The 24,541-nt window shown below is 45.9% G+C and overlaps 1 protein-coding gene across 4 annotated transcripts in view; it reads right to left on the bottom strand.

The window, feature by feature from the left end:
- ITGA11 (integrin subunit alpha 11) overlaps window positions 1-24,541 on the bottom strand; it is a 592,938-nt gene that overhangs the window by 209,752 nt on the left and 358,645 nt on the right. For all 4 annotated transcript variants that reach the window (XM_086957973.1, XM_086957974.1, XM_086957976.1 and 1 more), the window contains one exon: window positions 5,268-5,398. In XM_086957973.1, coding sequence (XP_086814099.1) covers window positions 5,268-5,398 — 131 coding nt within the window. The remainder of the gene's footprint in view (window positions 1-5,267; window positions 5,399-24,541) is intronic.

Here is a 24,541-nt window from a genome sequence, read left to right as displayed (position 1 = left end):
GAATTCAATCATAACGCTGACCAAATCAGATGGCAAGTGATAGATAACATATCAGTACCAGAGAGAGGTGGCGATATTTCAAACATCTTACAACGCAGAGAATGCCATTGGATAGATAGAATTGACTCAATCAACCATGGCTTGAACTCAGCAGATGAATGGAGAGGGTATGTTTCAAACATCACATACTAGTCTGCTTTATACTGATATGCTGCTTGAAAAGATTGTGTTACACTACTATACCTTTTGTAAGGAATGATGATGCTCCGCTTGATCAATGTTCATTTCAATGTACATGTGGGATGTAATTACTCTTTCACATGGATGTAATATTTTAAATGTATGTATATAATTGTGATATGATACAAAAATGACACATCCAAGTGTGTAGTCTCTTGCAGTGACTATTTTGCCTTTTAGTCCCACATTGCCTTGATAGTACATAATAATGTGCTATCATCCGCTCCAGCGTTTTCCAACCATTAATCTTGACTAGTAAATGCTGACTGTCATCTTGTGCATATACTAGTCCGATGTTGCCATACTAACGATTTCCTTTACAAAAGGTAAAAATCGTTTGGAATAATGACACTCAAAAAAATAATTCAGAACTTGCTTTGAATGTTACGTTACGAAATAAGAAGGAGACAAGACCTTTCAAAAAAAAACCCCGAGTCGGTCCTCCACAAACCAGGAGGTAGCGTTTGATTTATTCACCTGACCGCGCTCGAGTCCTCGGAACTCGCGCCGTCAGGTCTTAAATGAAACAGCAAAACAAGAGCGGGAGGAGCCGTGTAACACGGAAGCGGGAAGCTGTTAGACGCGACTGGGCTCTACAGCAACAAGGTACGTCCTAGTAGTCCTCGCATAATTCCTTTGGCATTGCGAGATATAAACAATTCGCGTAGTATGTGCAATAAGTCCCATCCTCTACCCCCCTTTTTTGTATTAATATAGGTATCACCCTTGATAAAATTGAAAACGGACTTAACTCAATCTGATATATAATCTGCAACACGGAATTGGATATCATTGAGATATCTCATATATGGCACACCCATTGCAGGTAATTACTTCTATACTATGGGGTTAGATGGACCATTATTCCTAAACGCAATGTACTTATGGCATATATTATTTTAATAGGTGTTACCTACATCATCAAACGTTTTAAACCCTATTACTGCGCGCTACATACTGCGCTTTCCCGACCACTACAAGTGGTAAGTACCAAATTTATGTATGGTGCTTGTCTGCCTAAATTACTCAAATGGCATTAATTTTTCACTGACTACTCCTTTATTCTCTTGTTTTTCGAAAAATCCAACAGTGCCCGGCTGGGTCACTTGTAAGTGTTTGAATCTTTTTCCTTTCACCACGCATGGGTGTTCATAGGAATAGAAACCAGGTATTCAGGTCCCCACTTTTTCCAAATTTCTCTAAATTAATTAAATTAATATATATCACGGTCATACAATGACTCATAGCCCCTTTTGTATTTTAATTTTTAGATGTCCTATAATTTCCTGTCCTGACGAGACCCCAATCCCATAGGGTCGAAACGCCGTCGACGCCCACGTGAAAAAGAACCCTTATAAGAGAGTGCCTATGATTGTGTAGATTCACTCATTACATTTATTGTAATTTTTCTGGGTCTTTTTCCAATATATATATTCAGTTGGAAACCACTGTGCCTTTGGAGCTTTCATGTTTTATGTACTGTGAGTTTGGTTGTTGTTTTTTTACCCACTTGGGACACACTGCACCCTTATGTACTGTTTGTGTTTTTCCTATGAATCAATATGTATGAAAAACATTTTTTTTCAATAAGAGTCTATAAAGTTTAAAGTATACAATATAATTGTGAGTGCACTTCTTTCCGCCATTTTTAATCCTCAGTTGTAATAATCATTGCCATTGAGCACAACAATTAATAGTTATCAATTCAGAATACGCCACTGGAACCAATGTTCTTCCCCTTCACGAGCCACAATTTCCTCCCCTACCCTATAAATCGCCCTTCGTTTTCATTTTCGATTGTGATGTCAGAGGAAGCACATATCTTCTTGTGACTTTTGTGGACATGCCTGGCTCCCAGGTTATATGCTCTCCTTATTCTCTGGCAAGACATCAGCCCATATGTAGAACATATGTTGTTGAAGGCGAAGCAGGAAACGAAAGGACAGAGCACAACATCTCTGTGTTCTAACCAGTCCTGCCAGTGACACACTGTGGGGAAGAGAGTCAGTGTTTAATGAATGCCATATTCAAACAATGTATGTGCTTTTTGTCTATCAGCAAATTAGGGAGCAGGTGAGGGTGAATAAGATACCATGTTTTATTTATAGAAAGTATCCAGACTAGGATGTCCAGCAGATGCAAAAGGATCTACCCGGGCTTCTACCTTTATCCAGATGTTAAACTATATACCGCTGCCCTACAGCAGAACATCTTTTATATTTGTGCCCAGTACAGCAAATCTCCAGATGTACACATCAGATCTGCACATTTGAACACTGGAAGTGCATGCCCCCAGTCTACCCAACTGAAAGTCTTTTCTACATCTTTAAACATGACTGTGGGGGGGGAGTGATCATTTCACGTGTTTCCTGTAAGCCATGGTCTTCAAATGAAGCCATGAAATTAATGGAAAGTATCCTGCTCGAGTAAAAACTAGGCAGCAGTTGAAAGCAGGATATTTGCCACTTGGGCAGGAACACAGAGGCCAGGCTGGGGCTCAGGGTTTTAAAAATGCTTTACTTTTTATTACTGTCTAACCATTTCCATTGGAAAGAAATCCTAGTGCATGAGATGCCTGCACATGGAAACTTTATTGATTTATATCTGCCCAAAGCACACTTTACTGAGGTCAACATGCTTGGCCAAGCAGTGCTGTAAAAACACAGGTTGCCAATATCAGTTTTTGGTCATAAGTGTTGCGTAAGGAGAGCTTAATCAGTTCTTTGCATACCAGGATTATTACTTTTCTGTTGGATAAGAGCTCACTCATTTCTGATTGTGCTTTGGTTATTAATGTTGCGGAAGGAGAGCTTCCTCAAGTCAGTTTGTGCTCTGGGGATTCGAGTCTAAGAAGCAACTCATATCAGTACTACAAGAACCTGAGATACACTGGGCTGTTTTTTAGTCTTCTTTAAAGGCTGCACTGACAATACAATGGTGATGTTTTCCTTCTCTGTAAACTTAGAATTGATTTCCCTACTTACTGCAAGCCCTGACTGGAAACCATCACCGATCTATACCACATGTTTATTTTTGATTGCATTGGTGATCTATTCTGCTCCTTTAATTCGCATCAACAATATCCTTATGTTTTTATTTATATTACATTATATTTATAGTTTAGGTTATTATGGCCTTCCTTGAAGACAGTCTTCTTCTGGATCCTCTCAACATGTGTTCAGACCCAATCACATCACTGAGTCAGGCCTTGTGACAACCACAGAGAAAATTAGATCCATTGTTGACAATGGTGGGAAGGCAACTTTGATTTTCCTTGATCTTTCAGTCTTGTTCATTATGGTCACCCCCTCTCTGCTCATCAACTGGTTTGAAAGCATTGGCATCAAAGGTTTGGCACTCTCGCTGCTAAGTTCCTTTCTGTTAAATAGATAGCAAGTAGTCTCTCTGATAGACCTTACCTAAGAACTCTTCTCGCTTCTTTGTGGGGACCCTCAAGGATCTTCGTTAAGTCCTACTATTTTTAATTTAATGTCACCCGTCTGATCGAATTGATCTTTTCCTGTGGTTTCTCTGTCATGCCTTATGCTGACGACACTGAGATATTACTGTTGGTCTAAATCTAACATCAAAAAGGTGGCCAGACAGTGAGTTATTTATCGTCAGTTGATGCAGAGGTACTCTTCTTTGGCAGCGACACCTCCTTTTGGAATACTGCCTAGTGGCCTTCCATTCTTGGGTCTCCTCCTCCACCAATCCAAAAAGTAAAAAATGTAGGGGTCCTTTTAGTTGGAAAGCTGTGATTCTCTGTCCATATTAATCAGGTCACATCTTCCTGTTTTTTCACATTGAGAATTTGAGAAAAATCTTTCCTTTTATCCTTACCGAGCTTCAGAAAACAGTAATTGTGGCCCTAGTCATCCAAATGCTGGACTATTGTAACGCTCTGTATGAGGGCACCCAGCAAAACTTATTGAAAACATTCAAAATCCTTAAAAATGATTACTGGGTCCATAAGGCTCTTCCCAAGGTTGGCCCTGACTATTTTCAAAAATGTTTTCAATGGCACCTACCTACTAGTAATCTTCATTCAAGCTCAGCGAGAATGGTAGTAATTCCCAGAATTAAAAAGGCTCGATGAGCAGGCAGAACCTTTTCCCACTCCACGTCTAAATACTGGAATTCTCTGCCTGGCCACCTTAGAGCCCAGACAGATTTGGTATAATACAGGAAGCAGTTGAAAACCTGGCTTTTTTCTGCTTAAGCTGAATAGGTCTACGTTTCTTTTGGAAGGGCTCTGTCTGGACACTAATGCCAAGACGCCGAAAGGCATTTGCGCACTGTAAAAAACTATATTTACTTACTTATATGTTCTGCCCATGTAACATACAGCAAAGTGTATGGATTCCTATTCTAACTTGCCTTTCATAACTCTCTCCTTGTTCAGTGCTGCTTTTCAAGTTAATCAGGTTTTTAGCCAACTGAGCTGTATTATATACTGATGATGTAGGAAGTACGTGGGTGGTGGAACATAGGCGCTCCCTGTGAAATCTACATAATACAGGACACAGCTTTGCTGTCCAATTTGGAAGTGATATGTGATGAGTAACAGTACAACATGTCTTCACAGATGCCTCTGGTGAGAATGGTGGTAGTTTTGAGGAACGCTGACTATACTCCTACCATTAAAATAAAAACTATTATCTGAATCTTCAAATATTTTGTATCTTGCATCCATACCCTTCTAAAAATGTATGACCTAAAACACATTCTAGAAGCGACATTCCACAAAAACTCAGTTTTCTTTGCAGAGAGACTATCATCAGTGTCTAATCTCTAGACCAGTCCCTCCACAGTCTCTAGTCACAGTGAACATTACAGATTACATTTTTTACTGAACATGGTTTTCAGACAAAACTGTAACCTGTGCCCAACCTGATGCTCCCCCTGCCTTACTAGCGGGTCACAGTGTGCCCACAGTCCCACTCCTGAAGGTGTTAAATGCTGTAAAGATGTTGTCACTAGTTCACAGAAGTGTAATGAGTTCAGAAGGATGTGACACTACATACCAAAGGAGTACAGCGTTGCCAAGTGACCCCACGGCCAGATCCACAAGACCATCGCTATTGAGGTCCAGTTCTCCATGGACACTCCAGCCAAAATACTTGAGGCCTGGAGCCAGGTTTGAGGCAGGTATCCTCTGCAAAAGACAAGATTACATAGTTAAAATAGTTAATAATAGTACATATCAATAGCTGATGGACTCAGTCATTCATGTGGCTTCTAGATGCCACCAAAGTGTCCTCAGCCCTCTATAAACTTACAACCAGCAGTGAATACAGGTAATCAATGAACTTCAGTGTGAAAATAAATGCATGTTAACTGCCTTCCTATTAGTTCTGAAAATAGATCGGAGATACGATTCAATTTGTGAATGAGACTCTTGCTTAGGGAACAACTTTCCTTCCTGACCACAAAAAGAGAGAATAGTATTTTTGAGTGGGCTGTAAGATAGGTGCCTAGTGGTAGACATTGACAGGTTAATGCAAGGCCAACTGTAAGAAACTGGTAAGGACATGCAGTTTCAGCTGGGATAAACTGATAGAGCAATCCCAATTGAACTATACAAAATACTGGCAACTAATCTAGCCCCCCACTTAATAAAGATGTATAAGGAAAGTTAATGGCAGGGCTCTCTGCCACAAGATCAGAGACTGGCCACCATAATGGCCATACACAAATAAGGGAAGCGCTGAAGGACTGCACCTCCTATAGACCGATCTCGCTCTTAAACTTAAATACTGGCCAAAGTGTTAGCCACACGCCTAAATACAGTGATCCAATCCCTAATCCAGCTGAATTAGTTGGGATTTAGGCCACACCAGAGCCCCACACTTAATCTCCGACACATCCACGGGGTATTGGGGCTGAGGACCAACTTACGTTAGCATACCCTGGTGCTGTAACTGGATGCAAAAATGGCATTTAACACAGTGGAATGGACTATATTTTAGCGGTGCTGGCCAAATTGGGATTTGGCTCCCACTTCACCGCTTATACACTGGCCCGATAGCAAAGGTTAGGGTTAACGGGGGGTACTCCCGAGGATTTAGACTCCAGAGAGGTCCAGTCAGGGATGCTACCTGTCCCTGCTGATTTTTGCTCTGGTCCTGGAACCCTTGGTAGAATAGATCCGTCAGGATCCATTGGTCAGAGGATTACAATGTGTGGGGGGGCAATGAGAAGACAAAATATCTCTATACGCAGGCAACGTGCTGCTGTATGTGGCTGGCATCAGAGTTAATGCTAGCTAGATTGATGCAGAATATTCAGGCAACACTATCAACTGGCATAAATCCTTGGTGTATCCGCTTAGGGTCAGATTCCTCCAGCTGCCGCTGGGTTATGCAGCAACAGTGGCATGGATGGGCTTCAGTTACCTCGGAATATATGTAACATCAGACACTGAACTCTTTCAAGAGTAATCTGGCCCGTTACTAGATATAATATGGCAGGATGTACGACACTGGCGAGCTTTGCCGCTCTCGCTATTAGGGAGAGCGGTGCTATTAAAAATGATGTCTTTACCACACTTTTCATATGCACTGCAGAGCACCCCATATGAAGTCCTCAAATCTTATTTCAAAGCAATGGAAGGGGAGGTCAGATCACTGCATGGGATGGAGGCCCAATGCGAATAGCGCTACCTAAGCTAGCTAGAGTTTGGTAGGAAAGAGGCATTGCTTTGCCTGATATTCAGAAATACTATTGGGCAGCACAGCTAAGCACAATTAATAACTGGGCTTTCCTACCACCTAATGAACCAGTGTACCGTATGGATTGGTATGTACTGGGACCAGGGGTGTAGTGACTGGCTGGTCACGTTCTAGTTTTTGTAAAATATGTGTTTTCATCAACTATTCCTTGAGCTCTGGCTGCAACACTCACCCCACACCTATCCATCACAGGTGTCACCGGTAAGGTGACCCTGCCAATAAAAGGGGCCGGGCGCACGTGCCCTGGGCCAGTTCCATATAGTATACAACTGTGTCTGCATGGTCATTCTAACTGTACGGGGTCCTAGGGCCCTGACCCTTACCTTGGCTACGAGCAGAAACTGCCCCGCGTGTAGGAAGGCTGTAGCCCAAAAATGCTGCATGGGGTTTGAAAGAAAGACCTCTGCCTGAGGCATCCCCCTAGCTTGCGGCCGCCCAAATTGTTAGGATGATGGACTCCACATTGGTGATGCCCCTGCATCCGCAGTACGGCAGAGGGGACCAGTCATGGTGAGGATACTGGCAGGAGGTGGTGGAAGACAGCAGAGCCTGGTGCTGTGCACCGTACTGTCACAGGAGCGTATAGAAACTGCCTGAAGAGCACACACCAGAGGGGAAGCGTGAGAGCTGCAACAGCAGTGCCTGGGAATAAGAGCTGGGGCAAAGTCACTAGAATATGTGCCATGTACCCCCTCAAAGTATGGAAAGGCCAAGGAATGCATAGGCCCCATACATGCTCTTGCAAGTAGAAGGAGTGGGGAGAGTAAGAGAGTTCCCTCAGCATCCCAGCTGCTTGAGAGCTGTAAAAAATTAGGTCGCTCCCAGACAAAAAAGTTTAAGGCGGATTTCAGCAGCAGTCATTTGGAAAAGCAAAAAGACTTACAGGGAGGCGGAGACTCTGCCCTGCAGGAGGTCCCCGGCAACGTGTGACCAAGTGGTTAGCTTGGGAGATGTGCCCTGCCTGCAGGTGAAGAGTGTGCAGCGTGGCTAGCAGGATAGAGGAGACTGCTCTGAATTGGCCTGGCACTCGCCCATTAATGGAGAGGCAGCTGGCAAGGGAGGGGGGCTTGTTGGTGCCCATGCTGAGATGACCATGGGCTGCAGCATGTTCTGGCAGCGCGGGCCTAGCTCACTGAAAGAGGAAGCTGCTTCAGAGAGAGAATGCAGAGAGGTTGAGTGCTCAACCCTTACCTGGTTTCAGGCTGCTGACTTGCCTGGAGTAAGTCGGTGGGGCTGTTGTAGAACACGGTGCAGTTCAAGAGCCTCGCCCGTGGAGAAAGGCGCCGGCATGACTGGGGCAAACTCTGGTGTCTACAACCACACAAGGCCTGTCATCAGAGGAAAAAATGCTGTGACCTAAGAGGAGAGGCAGTCACAGTGCCACCTAGAGGTCACACGAGGCACAATGTAAAAGGCACAGCTGTTGGGGACTCTAAATGGTGTTGCAGTGCAGCCTAATGACCATAGGTGTTACTGCAATGGATCCAAAGGAACGCTTTGTTGAGGAAAGTTCTGCAGCGCTGAGGAGGCTGCCAAGTACCCAGGCTGAAGTGCGAAAAGCTCCCCAGAGACATGAACGGTGAAGGAGGAGTGAGAGGCTATGTGTACCCAAGCCGAGAACCCCAGTCAGTGCAGCAAGATATGGTTGTTTGTCCCCTGAGACTGCGCACTATGCATTTGGACAGAGTGCAGAGTTCATGCATTAGCAAGGAAAGTCCACGGTGAAAGGAGACAGGTGCTCGTGGTGAACAAGCTTCAACGCAAGTCGGAAGCATGGGAGCGCAAGGCCCGAGTGGAGAGCAGCCCAGATGAGGAAGAAGGGGCCGCGTCTGGAGAGCCAACAGTATGGGCAGGAGCCCGGGAGTGAGAGCCCTGTGAAGAAGAGGGACAGTGTTGTCACAGGGTGTGACAGACACTGTGAAGCCTGCCTGAGTGGAGGCAGGAGCGAGCGCTAGGATGATGCAGCCTTGAGGTGCAAGGAGTGCATCCTCAAGTGAAGAGGAGACCTGTGAGAGGTCCATGAAGAAGAGACCTGTGAGAGGTCCATGAAGAAGAGACCTGTGAGAGGTCCATGAAGAAGAGACCTGTGAGAGGTCCACGATGAGAAGACCTGTGAGAGGACCATGAAGAAGAGACCTGTGAGAGGTCCATGAAGAAGAGACCTGTGAGAGGTCCATGAAGAAGAGACCTGTGAGAGGTCCATGAAGAAGAGACCTGTGAGAGGTCCATGTAGAGGAGACCTGTGAGAGGTCCACGATGAGAAGACCTGTGAGAGGTCCATGAAGAGGAGACCTGTGAGAGGTCCATGAAGAAGAGACCTTTGAGAGGTCCATGTAGAGGAGACCTGTGAGAGGTCCATGTAGAGGAGACCTGTGAGAGGTCAATGAAGAGGAGACCTGTGAGAGGTCCACGATGAGAAGACCTGTGAGAGGTCCACGATACGAAGACCTGTGAGAGGTCCACGAAGAAGAGACCTGGGAGAGGTCCATGAAGAAGAGACCTGTGAGAGGTCTATGAAGAAGAGACCTGTGAGAGGTCCATGTAGAGGAGACCTGTGAGAGGTCCATGAAGAAGAGACCTGTGAGAGGTCCATGAAGAAGAGACCTGTGAGAGGTCCATGAAGAAGAGACCTGTGAGAGGTCCACGATGAGAAGACCTGTGAGAGGACCATGAAGAAGAGACCTGTGAGAGGTCCATGAAGAAGAGACCTGTGAGAGGTCCATGAAGAAGAGACCTGTGAGAGGTCCATGAAGAAGAGACCTGTGAGAGGTCCATGTAGAGGAGACCTGTGAGAGGTCCACGATGAGAAGACCTGTGAGAGGTCCATGAAGAGGAGACCTGTGAGAGGTCCATGAAGAAGAGACCTTTGAGAGGTCCATGTAGAGGAGACCTGTGAGAGGTCCATGTAGAGGAGACCTGTGAGAGGTCAATGAAGAGGAGACCTGTGAGAGGTCCACGATGAGAAGACCTGTGAGAGGTCCACGATACGAAGACCTGTGAGAGGTCCACGAAGAAGAGACCTGGGAGAGGTCCATGAAGAAGAGACCTGTGAGAGGTCTATGAAGAAGAGACCTGTGAGAGGTCCATGTAGAGGAGACCTGTGAGAGGTCAATGAAGAGGAGACCTGTGAGAGGTCCATGAAGAGGAGACCTGTGAGAGGTCCATGAAGAGGAGACCTATGAGAGGTCCAAAATGAGAAGACCTGTGAGAGGTCTATGAAGAAGAGACCTGTGAGAAGTCCATGTAGAGGAGACCTGTGAGAGGTCAATGAAGAGGAGACCTGTGAGAGGTCCACGATGAGAAGACCTGTGAGAGGTCCACAATGAGAAAACCTGTGAGAGGTCCAAGGAAAGAGTCTAGTCCTACAGAAAGGACAGGACACAGCCAGGGAGGTCCCTTTGAAAAGATCACAGAGAGAGGCCTGGTCAGGGAAGAAAGAAGAGAAGAGAGTCAGTCCTAGGGGGTAGGACGTGACCAGGAAGGTCCAAGTGAAGGGCACGTCACATGGAGAGTCCAGGTCCGGAGGAGGAACAGAAGAAGGGAAGAAAAGAAGATGAAAGAGGAGAAGAAATGTGTGGCACGAGGCCATAGCACTAGAGCGTGAAGAAAAAAAGAAGAAGAAGAGAATGGTGTGTAGAAGACAACTGGCACACCGCAAATGACAAACTAAGAACTGTGAGTGTTATCACAATCAAGTGCATCCCTAAGGACATTCAATGAGCACTGGACGTCTAGAGTGGAGCCCTGTGCCTGTGAAAAACCCAGAGGTCAACAAGGCTTACTTGGCGCCATGGTAGGCTGGCCGCCCAGGAACCAGCTGTGTGCACCGGTGTACCTGATGCCTGCTGCTGGGAGCAATCTCGTCCATTGGAACATCTACTTTTGAGATTGCACATGAGGCTTGGGCATGGCCCTGTTGGAAGTTCTCCAGTGACCCCTTGACAATGCCTATGAGAGGCCTGCAAAGCCTATGCAGTCCCGTGGCAATCCAGGGGCAAGGGTCTGAAGGGATTCTCACCCAGAGATGTGTCTGTAGCCACTCCACAACAGATATCAGGAAGCAACGAAGGTGTGCATGAATTGGGTCCCGCCAAAGACTGTCCTGTAGATGCTTTTCAGCCAGAGTCTGGATGGAAGGAGTACATCAACCTAGAAACAAATACCTTTGAAGTGGTGCGAGTGAATTGAAGGTGGGACTGATTGCGGTTACCCCATGGCCCTATGGTGTGGCATGGGAGGTATACCGCACAGTCCCACAGAAGCCCGGTGAAGAGGACCTCAGGTGACTCCTGTGAGAAGGCAATCCTGGCAAGAGAGGGGAATCCTGGTGAGAGATGGAAGTCGGGCGTTGCTCCACCATCGGGCAGCTGGAAGCACTGGAGGAAGAATCTTCAACAGTCGCTGGGATGCCATCTGTCTTTGGAGACTTGCCATCCATGGAGCCAGGGTGCCTTTGATGAAATATCAGCAACAGAATTAACGATTGCTCCAAATGCACCCTCACAGTGAACATTGTTAATAGACTTCCATGCAGTGAGACCAGGTGGGACACGACCCACAGTGTCCAGGTCATTCTAACTGCCTGCGGGCCTAGGGCCTCAACCCTTAGAGGGTGGAGAACTGAACACCCTATGTGGTCGTGGGAGGGAGGCATCTGGCCAGATCCCACCAGGATGATAGTCAAACTTTGGAAAATAGCCACAACATATATGGGATGGAAAAATACGGTTACACAGGTGGCTCTGCTCTGGGATGCTGAGATTTTGGGTACACTGAGGAAGCATGCTGGGTTTGACAAATGGGACCTCATTGGAATCTCCACAGTAGGAGACGCATGTACCCAGGGAGATTCCCAACTGACAACAAGAATACCAACTAGCACCTTCCAAGACATACAGGCATATGCAACTTAAGGATGCGCTTAGAGCCTTGCTGCCAAGGGAAAATGGCCTAGCAGAATCATCCCTTCTAGAGGAGAGAATGTTGGGAGATCCCATGTCCCGGAAGGCCATGTCACTGACCTGTCAAAAATGAATGAACCACACATCTGATGACCTGCAACACTTAAGGGGGCGATGGGATCGGGAGGTCAATGGTCTTGAAGACTGAACATGGGAGGAAGAAGTCCTCGCAGCCTCTAGGGAGGTGGCCATATGATCAGGCTTCTGACTGGCCCAGTTAAGGATCCTCATCGGCTCCTACTGCACTCGAATAACTATGGTAAGGATGGGGATGGCTGCTGAAGCACATTGTTTTCGTGCCTCTGGACAGACTAGTTCCTTCTTTCGCATCCTGTGTGAATGCCTGGCAATACAGGAATTCTGGTGTGAAGTGCTGAAGTGCTTGAGTGAAGTGGGGGTGGGAGGCTAACGGTCTCAGCCAAACAATGTGTTCTTAATATCTGGAGAGAGACAGGGGTCAGCAGGGTGGAGATGACATGGATGACATTGGGCAAAAAAGTGGCAAAGAGAAATGTGGCAAAGTCATTGGGTGCTGGAAGCTGGACATGGATTGGTTCATGTTAGCCGAAAAAGTGCTGTGCGAGGGTAGAGGATGTCCCTGGAAGGGGCGGGTGGTGGTTTAATGGCTGGAATGCCTGTAGGGGCCTGATCCAAAGGAACTTCGGGAAAAATAACATTTTGACGACATTAACTCTCCCCCCTATAGTGAGCTGTAAATTATGTAGGCGCAGTAGTTCCTTCTTGGTGTGGTTTATGAGAGGGTTAAGATTATCGTCAACCTGTTTGCAATATTAGCGTCAATACTCATGCCTAGATAAATTGCTTTATTAATTATACGTGGATCTTGCATCATAATTTTATTATTTGTGATGATCTGGGTTTTACTACGATTTAATTTATAACCCGAGACTTTGCCAAAAGCATGGGCTTCTCGTTCTATCCACTTAATGGCGTTATTGGGGTGACCTGTGATAATAGCTATATCGTCAGCATATGCCAGACATTTGGTTTCTACGTTACGGACTTGAATTGGGGGAATTAAATTGTTATTTTCCAAATTGTGAATAAATACATCAATATAGATAGCAAATAGGAGGGGCGAACAGGGGCAGCCCTGTCTTGTACCCCGCGTGATGGCAAAGCTTTCAGATAGAGCCCCATTGATTAATACGTGGGCACTGGGGTTTACATAAAGTTGTTGGACTGCTGTTAAATAGTGTCCGCCTATCCCACAGTTTGATAGGGCCGCCCACAAGAATTTCCAGGAGACCCTATGAAACGCTTCCTCTGCGTCGAGCAATATGAGGGCCATAGGGTCTCCTCTCACCCCCTTATAATCAAAGAGGGAAATAACCCTTTGTATATGATCAATCGTGGACCTTCCGGGAACAAAACCATGTTGTCGTTCTGAAACAATATTGTGAATTACGGTTGACAATCGATCTGCCAGTATTTTTGAGTATATTTTAGAATCCCCGTTAATCAGTGTGATTGGTCGATATGAGCCCAGTTCTTTCTTATCTTTGTTTTTTTTAGGAAATACTATTATCTTGGCAATGGACCACGACCTAGGCGGGTTCCCTCCGGAGAAGATATTTTGAAAAAGGGGAGTTATGATATTCTCAAGTTGAGGGGCGAATTTAAGGTAAAATTTAGTTGGAATCCCGTCCATGCCCGCTGCCTTACCATTAGCCAGGCCCTTGATTGCTAAAAGTATTTCGTCATAAGTGATTGTACCATCTAATATCTCCTGATCAGCAATTTCCAAATGTGACGGGGTAAATGATTCCAAATACATATTGGGATCACTGCATTCGGTATTATCCTCGTGATAGAGGTTCTTATAAAACCTCTGAAAGGATGTTCTTATTTCAGATGGATCTGATCTTAGACCCAAATCCGGGTCCCTAATTTCTTTAATTAGAGCAAAAGATAACTCTTCGCGGGTTCTAACAGCTAATTGATGGCCCATTGTTTCCCCTAGTTCATATATTTTTAGCCTTGTTAACATCAGCTTTAATAGCTGCTCTATCAATTAGTATTGCTAAGATCTTGTTCTTAGCGATAGCCACTTTGCGCTCTGCATTAACAATTGGGTTACCTTCCTGTATCGCTTTAATAAGTCGTTCTTCTGCTTTACGCAGATCTTTTTCTAATGAAGCCATTTTTAATTTTTCGGTTTTATTGTGGCGAAAAGAAATTACATCGTTTCGCCCCTAACCCCTGCCTTCAGGGTGTCCCAGACTATGTTGATGGAGGTAGACCCGATACTATCTGATAAGAAAGCGGGGATCCATGTTCTCATATGCAGATTATATGCTTTATTATATAGCAAAGCTCTTTCGAATGTCCATATATTTGTATTAGATTTTTCAGGACCCTTTATTAGATTAAACTTAAGCGGGTTGTGATCCGACAGAATTCTGGGTAGTTTATTGATTTGACATGTAGAGCGTAAACTATTTGAAAGAAGCATATAGTCTAATCTTACATGTTTTGAATGTGGAGATGAATAATAAGTGTAACCAGGGTCGCCCGGGTGATCCATGGCCCAGCCATCTAGAAGGCCGTGTTGTAAACATAGGTCTTTAAGAGCGAGAAAAACCTTTGGTTTCCTGCCTTGATAAATAAACGCAGGATCTGTGGACCAATGACAGGGTAGATGAATATTAAAATCTCCACAGAGAATCAATGGAAGGGGCCAGTGAATTAGCTCGTTGGACACCTTAATCAATACCTCCGGGTTGTCAATAATATCCCCATATGTTGTACATAATGTGAATTTGCCTTCACCGTTATTAAGATGGCATTCTGTAATTGCAGATCTACCTAAAGCGTCCGCTTTGGACCGAGAAAATTGTAGCCCCCCCACCCTTTGCTAAAATTGCGACCCCCCTGGTGCGTGTCCCCTGTGATGTAGCTGCTATAAGTCGATATCCTAAAGATTTCAATAGATATTGCTGCGACCCTTCAATATGTGTCTCTTGGAGACAAACAATATTCGGACCAGATATTCTTAGACCTTCTGCGACTTTATGTCTTTTGTTTGTATCATTGAGGCTGCATATGTTCATTGACAATATGCTGATCTTAGCCATTAAAGTTTTTCTCATATTTTCTGAAAAAAAACCCCTCTGCTTTTTTAGTTTTTGTCTATTTTACTAAAGTTAGTATGTTCTATGTGTCCCATGTAAGTATTTTTTTATCCTGTTCTGCCCCCCCTACCTAACTGTCCCTGCTCGCTCAACCCCCCCTTCCCACCCAGACCCCCCCCACCCCCACCCCCCTTTCCATCCGATGAGGCACCCCAGGTGCCGTGGTACCCGGGTGTGGGTGTCCATGTGATCCGCCCGCGTTAGCACCCTCCCTGTCCTGACCCTGCGTATCTAAAATGTGATAGTTAAGCTTTAAGTGGTTATGTATTTAACAAATTCAACAATTCTTATATTTATCAACCTCCCATGCACAATTTCTCCCCCAAATATACTTTTGTTAAAGTCACTAGTTCACAGTACTTATTGTGCGTTATCAGTCTATATTTGTACTTGTGCTGGTTTTTCCAGACTTCCTTGCCCCAGACTCTGTTATTTCTCTCAGGTAATCTTGGGCTTGAACCTCGCTAGTGAAGCTTCTCGTTATTCCTTTGTATATGATTTTCAGTCTCGCGGGGTTCTGAAGATAGACAGTAGCACCAAGTTTTTCAAAGGGCTTAAACAGTTGGCGCATTCTCATTCTTCTTTCGACAGTCAGATGTGCAAAATCCGGTCTTACAAAAAATTTAAATCCTTTGTGTTCCAGCTGACTAGTTGGTCTTGCAAGATCATATATGGCTTCTCTGAGGAGATAGTTTCCAAAATTGATTAACATAGCCCTCGGATATTGCGGTGGCTTCTGAGAATATTTGGGTAGCATCAAGGGAAATCGATGGGCCCGTTGTACCTCCTTGTCCATATCCCAAGCCTCAAGTTCTGGGAATGCAGTTTTTAGGAGGCCAATCATAGATCCTCTCGCGTCATTTGCCTCAAAACCTTCCGGAATTCCGAGGTTTCCCCATTTTTTGAATGATCGAGCCTTAGAGTACTGGACACAGATGTACCTACAAGGCTGTCTTCATTCTCCTTGTCCATTCCTAGGGTGCATGTTCCTGGGGATTCATCCGTCGGCAGCCCCATTTGCACTTCTATTCCAGGATTTCCAGGATTCCATCACTACAGGCCATGCTCTGGAATTGGGATTGTGCTAGTGTATTTGTACGTTCAATACACCCAGCTGAATCTCCGAGCGTTGACTCTAACTCTGAATGTGGACCAAATATCTGTTTGGTTCTTTTTTTCGCTGTCGTTTCTTCAATAGCCACTTTTTCTATAGCCACTGCTGTAGCTACTGATATATTTGAGGTTGATTTTATATGTCCAACCGTTGCTGCCCGGGCACCCTTTGCTTTCCGAATGTCTTGCAGGCAATAAAGAGTCCGGTCTGTCTTTTCTTTAGAGTTTTTAGCCTCATAGATAGCGCAAAAAATGAGGAATATGTGTGTTTCAGATCTCCCCCAAAGGTTACTCTGCACCTTGCGCTCTTTATGCGCCTTATTCTTATTAAGCTCTTTATATTTAAATTTAAGTTTAATGTTTGTTCTCTTCCTCTGCTTCAGGCTTGTTGGTTCCTTGCCCTGAGTTACACAGCTCAGTCTCCTGCAGTCTCCTTTGCTGTACCCTAGTTTCTGCCTCTGCCTTTGCCAGACATCTCCCACGTGAAACATTTGTCACCAGTTTTTGCAGGTTTTTTGCAGGTTTTGCAGCAGTTTACCGTTATCCTATCGGAGAGCTCGCTAGCTTCCGACGTTCCCGATGCGTGATAATTACCTGCCTGCGTTGTGTCAGCAGATGACGCGCTGGCAGACAGACAGGCAGACGTGCCGGTGAGCGGTGCCGGTGATCGGTGTGCCTAATCAGCTGAAACCGTCTGGAGGATCGAGGATCGAGTGTTGATGAGGGTCGGTGCAGAGCGCGAGGGACCGTGAACCATGCGCTAAGGGTAGATGCAGAGGTAGGTCACCCCCCCCCCGCACGACGTATTCACTTTGAAACCCTCTGGTGCAGGCATAGGGTTTTAAGCTGTTGGAGAACTGACATAGCTTTGCCTGCTCTTCTTCATTATTTGTTTGTTTGTTTGTTTAGATTTGTTTCCTGGCACAGTTCGGCTCAGCTCGGCTCAGTTCTGCTCTCTTGTTGACTCGACAACTCGTTGCCTTTCTGCCAATATATTTTTAGATTCTCGAATTGACAGAGTGACAGAGTGGATAGTGCGGAGAATTAGTGAACAGATAGATAGGCAGATAGGCAGATAGGCAGGTACTGATGACAGATATCATACGACACAATTTGGCAGTCAGTTTACCAGTTTAGCAGTTTTGCAGATAGCAGATAGCAGATCGCAGAAAGCAGCAGCAATAGCAGTAGCTGGTAGCTGGTAGCAGGGATTATAACAGATTATATCGGTTTATATCGGCTGTTGAGATGAGATGAAATGAAATCGCTCTATGTCTTTGACGATAACGCAGCCACACGTCAGGAATATAGTCAAAGTCAAAGTCGACGATCAGTAAAATCGGTACGGGTCAATAAGAGTCAAACAGAGTCAAAGTAATCAAAAGAATTTACGACAGCTTCTGTTAATCTCCTTCTTTGGCCCCGTCCTCTATATTCTATATATTCTATATTCAGTCCGCTCTCAAGATTCCAGGTTCATGCTGCAACTTTGACTGGCTGGAAGGTAGCCGGCAGCCGGCAGCGGTAATAGCGAGATCCAAGCAATAAAAAAATACTGTCCAATGTCCGAAGTCCTTGAGAGGCACCCTGTACACTAAATGCCGAGCAGCTGAACGCTGAACGCTGGACAAACGGCACTGGGGGGCACAGGGGGCATAGGGGTCCAGCAATAGCAGATATTCAATCACCCCCAGTGACACGATAACGCCATTATCTCATACTCAACTCGAAATCCTCGTGTGAGACAGCAAGCCGCTCTGCATATGTTTCCAGTGTCTCTTTGCAGGAGGTCATGTCTGTTAGCCAGTCTTTGTGTCATGGTGGGCGCCTACTACCCCATAGGAGTGCAATACGGCATTTAGCTAGTAGTAGTGTCACCGCCAGAAACTTTCGTCGTCTAGCCAGCTTAATCTTATAGAGTCCTAGTAAACGGACTAGCGTGTGCATTTGGAATCTGCTCGGAGTGCATTATTGTAAGAGTGCTGGTGACTTCCTGTCAGTATGGTTGGAGCTGGGGACATTCCCATGCCATGTGTAGAAAGTCCGCTTTGGGAGCGCCGCACCTGTGGCACCTATCGTCTGGTCTAAGTCTGTATTTATGTAATTTGGCTGGAGTATAGTATGTTTGATGTAGGAATTTAAAATGAATAATGTGCAAGTTGCAATTTGATGTTAGCAGCTGCATGTGTGTGCAACTATAATCCCAGTCTTTTTAGGTCGAAGGCCTAAAAGGCTGCGCTTGCGCAGTCTTAGGCCGGAGATTTAATGACTCTTAGTAGCGCAGAAGGTCCCGCCTCCCTGCCCCGTCTCTCCTTCATTGGCTGGCTTCCTAAACGGAGGCCAGCCATTGGAGGAGAGATGCGTCACTCCAAACAAGCCCCGTCCTTTTCGGATTTGGGGGCGTAATTTTTGATGTTCTTTAGACAGTGACGTTGTCTGTCACTCAGAACTTCAAAACCACGCCCCCAAGTCCGAAAATGGCCGTAGGATTCTAAATGCCATTTTCCCCTGATCGTCTCTGCTAGAAGTCGCTGTTACGAAGCTCTTGAAACGGGTAAGTATGTTGTTGTTGTTTTCGTTTAGATGTAAGCCATGTTTGTTTGTTTAGGCTAATCTTATGTTTCTTTTCTTATTTCTAGGTCCAACATGGCCCGTGGCGTCTCCCTGCAGCGATGTGCACCGCTGTGCATGGAGTTGTTCCGATCCGCGGCTCTTTTGCGTTGTTGCTGTTTTCGTTTAGAAGTAAGCCATGTTTGTTTTTTTAGGCTAATCTTATGTTTCTTTCTTTTTTCTAGGTCCAACATGGCCTGTGGCGTCTCCCTGCAGCCGTGTGCACCGCTGTGCACGAAGCTGTTCAGACGGGTATGTATGTTGTTGTTGTTTTCGTCTAAAAGTAAGCCATGTTTGTTTTTTGAGGCTAATCTTATGTTTCTTTTCTTTTTTCTAGGTCCAACATGGCCCGTGGTGTCTCCCTGCAGCGATGTGCACCGCTGTGCACGGAGTAGTTCCGATCCGCGGCTCTTTTGCAGTTTGAGGTAAGCTATCTTTTCTTTTGCAATAATCTTATGTTTTTTTTGTCTTTTGTAGGTCCAACATGGCCCGTGGCGTCTCCCTGCAGCCGTGTGCACCGCTGTGCACGAAGCTGTTCAGACGGGTATGTATGTTGTTGCTGTTTTCGTCTAAAAGTAAGCCATGTTTGTTTTTTTAGGCTAATCTTATGTTTCTTTTCTTTTTTCTAGGTCCAACATGGCCCGTGGCGTCTCCCTGCAGCGATGTGCACCGCTGTGCACGGAGTGGTTCCGATCCGCGGCCCTTTTGCAGTTTGAGGTAAGCTATCTTTTCTTTTGCAATAATCTTATGTTTTTTTTGTCTTTTGTAGGTCCAACATGGCCCGTGGCGTCTCCCTGCAGCCGTGTGCACCGCTGTGCACGAAGCTGTTCAGACGGGTATGTATGTTGTTGCTGTTTTCGTCTAAAAGTAAGCCATGTTTGTTTTTTTAGGCTAATCTTATGTTCTTTACTTTTTTCTAGGTCCAACATGGCCCGTGGCGTCTCCCTGCAGCCGTGTGCACCGCTGTGCACGAAGCTGTTCAGACGGGTATGTATGTTGTTGTTGTTTTCGTCTAAAACTAAGCCATGTTTGTTTTTTGAGGCTAATCTTATGTTTCTTTTCTTTTTTCTAGGTCCAACATGGCCCGTGGCGTCTTCCTGCAGCGATGTGCACCGCTGTGCACGGAGTGGTTCCGATCCGCGGCTCTTTTGCAGTTTGAGGTAAGCTATCTTTTCTTTTGCAATAATCTTATGTTTTTGTTGTCTTTTGTAGGTCCAACATGGCCCGTGGCGTCTCCCTGCAGCCGTGTGCACCGCTGTGCACGAACTGTTCAGACGGGTATGTATGTTGTTGCTGTTTTCGTCTAAAAGTAAGCCATGTTTGTTTTTTTAGGCTAATCTTATGTTGTTCACCGCTGTGCACGGAATGGTTCCGATCCGCGGCTTTTTTTTAGTTTCAGGTAAGCTATCTTTTCTTTTGCAATAATCTTATGTTTTTTTTTGTCTTTTAGAGGTCCAAGCCATTTTGTTTATTTTGCTAATCTTATGTTTATTTCTTTGTTTTTCAGGTTTAACATGGCCCGTGTCGTCTCCGTGCAGCTGTGTGCTCCGCTGTGCACGAAGTTGTTCCGACGGGTATGTATGCTGCTGTTTTGCTGTTAGAGGTAAGCCATTTTGTTTATTTTGCTAATCTTATGTTTATTTCTTTGTTTTTCAGGTCCAATATGGCCCGTGTCGTCTCCGTGCAGCTGTGTGCTCCGCTGTGCACGAAGTTGTTCCGACGGGTATGTATGCTGCTGTTTTGCTGTTGGAGGTAAGCCATTTTGTTTAGTTTGCTAATCTTATGTTTGTTTCTTTGTTTTTCAGGTCCAATATGGCCCGTGGCGTCTCCGTGCAGCTGTGTGCACTGCTGTGCACGAAGTGGTTCAGACAGGTATGTATGCTGCTGTTTTTCAGTTAAGGTAAGGCATTTTGTTTATTTTGCTAATCTTATGTTTATTTCTTTGTTTTTCAGGTCCAATATGGCCCGTGGCGTCTCCGTGCAGCTGTGTGCACTGCTGTGCACAAAGTGGTTCAGACAGGTATGTATGCTGGTGTTTTGCTGTTGGAGGTAAGCCATTTTGTTTATTTTGCTAATCTTATGTTTATTTCTTTGTTTTTCAGGTCCAATATGGCCCGTGGCGTCTCTGTGCAGCTGTGTGCTCCGCTGTGCACAAAGTGGTTCAGACAGGTATGTATGCTGCTGTTTTGCTGTTAGAGGTAAGCCATTTTGTTTATTTTGCTAATCTTATGTTTATTTCTTTGTTTTTCAGGTCCATTATGGCCCGTGGCGTCTCCGTGCAGCTGTGTGCTCCACTGTGCACGAAGTGGTTCCGACGGGTATGTATGCTGCTGTTTTGCTGTTAGAGGTAAGCCATTTTGTTTATTTTGCTAATCTTATGTTTATTTCTTTGTTTTTCAGGTCCAATATGGCCCGTGGCGTCTCCGTGCAGCTGTGTGCTCCGCTGTGCACGAAGTTGTTCCGACGGGTATGTATGCTGCTGTTTTGCTGTTGGAGGTAAGCCATTTTGTTTATTTTGCTAATCTTATGTTTGTTTCTTTGTTTTTCAGGTCCAATATGGCCCGTGGCGTCTCCGTGCAGCTGTGTGCACCGTTGTGCACAAACTGGTCCTGATATGCTGCTCTTTTGCTGTTTGAGGTAATCTATCTTTTTGATTTTGCTAATTTTAGGTTTTTTTCTCTCTTTTCTAGGTACAACATGGCCCGTGTCGTCTCCATGCAGCTGTGTGCACTGCTGTGCACGAAGTGGTTCAGACAGGTATGTATGCTGCTGTTTTTCAGTTAAGGTAAGCCCTTTTGTTTATTTTGCTAATCTTATGTTTATTTCTTTGTTTTTCAGGTCCAATATGGCCCGTGGCGTCTCCGTGCAGCTGTGTGCACTGCTGTGCACGAAGTGGTTTAGACAGGTATGTATGCTACTGTTTTGCTGTTGGAGGTAAGCCATTTTGTTTATTTTGCTAATCTTATGTTTATTTCTTTGTTTTTCAGGTCCAATATGGCCCGTGGCGTCTCCGTGCAGCTGTGTGCACTGCTGTGCACGAAGTGGTTCAGACAGGTATGTATGCTGCTGTTTTTCAGTTAAGGTAAGGCATTTTGTTTATTTTGCTAATCTTATGTTTATTTCTTTGTTTTTCAGGTCCAATATGGCCCGTGGCGTCTCCGTGCAGCTGTGTGCACTGCTGTGCATGAAGTGGTTCAGACAGGTATGTATGCTGCTGTTTTGCTGTTAGAGGTAAGCCATTTTGTTTATTTAGCTAATCTTATGTTTATTTCTTTGTTTTTCAGGTCCAATATGGCCTGTGGCGTCTCCGTGCAGCTGTGTGCTCCACTGTGCACGAAGTGGTTTCGACGGGTATGTATGCTGTTGTTTTGCTGTTAGAGGTAAGCCATTTTGTTTATTTTGCTAATCTTATGTTAATTTCTTTGTTTTTCAGGTCCAATATGGCCCGTGGCGTCTCCGTGCAGCTGTGTGCACCGTTGTGCACGAACTGGTCCCGATATGCTGCTCTTTTGCTGTTTGAGGTAATCTATCTTTTTGATTTTGCTAATCTTAGGTTTTTTTCTCTCTTTTCTAGGTACAACATGGCCCGTGTCGTCTCCGTGCAGCTGTGTGCACTGCTGTGCACGAAGTGGTTCAGACAGGTATGTATGCTGCTGTTTTTCAGTTAAGAAAAGCCATTTTGTTTATTTTGCTAATCTTATGTTTATTTCTTTGTTTTTCAGGTCCAATATGGCCCGTGGCGTCTCCGTGCAGCTGTGTGCACTGCTGTGCACCAAGTGGTTTAGACAGGTATGTATGCTGCTGTTTTGCTGTTGGAGGTAAGCCATTTTGTTTATTTTGCTAATCTTATGTTTATTTCTTTGTTTTTCAGGTCCAATATGGCCCGTGGCGGCTCCGTGCAGCTGTGTGCACTGCTGTGCACGAAGTGGTTCAGACAGGTATGTATGCTGCTGTTTTTCAGTTAAGGTAAGGCATTTTGTTTATTTTGCTAATCTTATGTTTATTTCTTTGTTTTTCAGGTCCAATATGGCCTGTGGCGTCCCCGTGCAGCTGTGTGTACTGCTGTGCACGAAGTGGTTCAGACAGGTATGTATGCTGCTGTTTTTCAGTTAAGGTAAGGCATTTGGTTTATTTTGCTAATCTTATGTTTATTTCTTTGTTTTTCAGGTCCAATATGGCCTATGTCGTCTCCGTGCAGCTGTGTGCACTGCTGTGCGCGAAGTGGTCCAGACAGGTATGTATGCTGCTGTTTTGCTGTTAGAGGTAAGGCATTTTGTTTATTTTGCTAATCTTATGTTTATTTCTATCACTCACTGCTGCACTCTCTCCTCAGCCTCTTACTGCACCATCCCTTCACTCTCTCCTCAGCTCCACTATATCGTCTCTTCACTGTTGCACTCTCCTCAGTCTCTCACTGCACCATCCTTTCACTGCTGCACTCTCTCATCAGCCTCTCCCTGCACCATCCTTTCACTGATGCACTCTCTCCTCAGCCTCTCCCTCCACTGTCCCTTCACTGATGCACTCTCCTCAGCCTCTCCCTGCACCGTCCCTTCACTGATGCACTCTGTTCAGCCCCCCATTGCACCATCCCTTCACTGCTGCACTCTCCTCAACCTCTCACTGCACCATCCCTTCACTGCAGCACTCTCTCCTCAGCCTCTTCCTGCGCCATCGCTTCACTGCTGCACTCTCTGCTCAGCCCCTCATCCAGGCTGCAGCCCTCACTCCTCCACTGCACCATCACTCACTGCTGCACTCTCTCTCAGCCTCTCCCTGCACCGTCCCTTCACTGATGCACTCTCTCCACAGCCTCTCCCTGCACCATCCCTTCACTGCTGCACTCTCTCCTCAGCCTCTCCCTGCACCGTCCCTTCACTGATGCACTCTCTCCACAGCCTCTCCCTGCGCCATCCCTTCACTGCTGCACTCTCTCCCCAGCCTCTCCCTGCACCGTCCCTTCACTGATGCACTCTCTCCACAGCCTCTCCCTGCACCATCCCTTCACTGCTGCACTCTCTCCTCAGCCTCTCCCTGCACCGTCCCTTCACTGCTGCACTCTCTTCAGTCTCTCACTGCACCATCCCTTCACTGCTGCACTCTCTCCTCAGCCTCTCCCTGCACCGTCCCTTCACTGATGCACTCTCTCCACAGCCTCTCCCTGCACCATCCCTTCACTGCTGCACTCTCTCCTCAGCCTCTCCCTGCACCGTCCCTTCACTGATACACTCTCTCCACAGCCTCTCCCTGCACCGTCCATTCACTGATGCGCTCTCTGCTCAGCCCCCCATTGCATCGTCCCTTCACGGCTGCACTCTCCTCAGCCTCTCCCTGCACCGTCCCTTCACTCATGCACTCTCTGCTCAGCCCCCCATTGCATCGTCCCTTCACTGCTGCACTCTCCTCAGCCTCTCCCTGCACCGTCCCTTCACTGGTGCACTCTCCTCAGCCTCTCACTGCATTATCCCTTCACTCTCTCCTCAGCTCCACTATACCGTCTCTTCACTGTTGCACTCTCCTCAGTCTCTCACTGCACCATCCTTTCACTGCTACACTCTCTCCTCAGCCTCTCCCTGCGCCATCTCTTCACTGCTGCACTCTCTGCTCAGCCCCCCCCCATCCAGGCTGCAGCCCTCACTCCTCCACTGCACCATCACTCACTACTGCACTCTCTCCTCAGCCTCTCACGGTACCATCGCTTCACTGATGCACTCTCCTCAGCCTCTTA

The sequence above is a fragment of the Lissotriton vulgaris genome, chromosome 2_1 (assembly GCF_964263255.1).
Source record: "Lissotriton vulgaris chromosome 2_1, aLisVul1.2, whole genome shotgun sequence".
In the NCBI taxonomy this organism is placed as follows: Eukaryota; Metazoa; Chordata; class Amphibia; order Caudata; family Salamandridae; genus Lissotriton; species Lissotriton vulgaris.
Note: the sequence above shows the minus strand (reverse complement) of the source record. Positions and strands in the feature narration are given on the sequence as shown.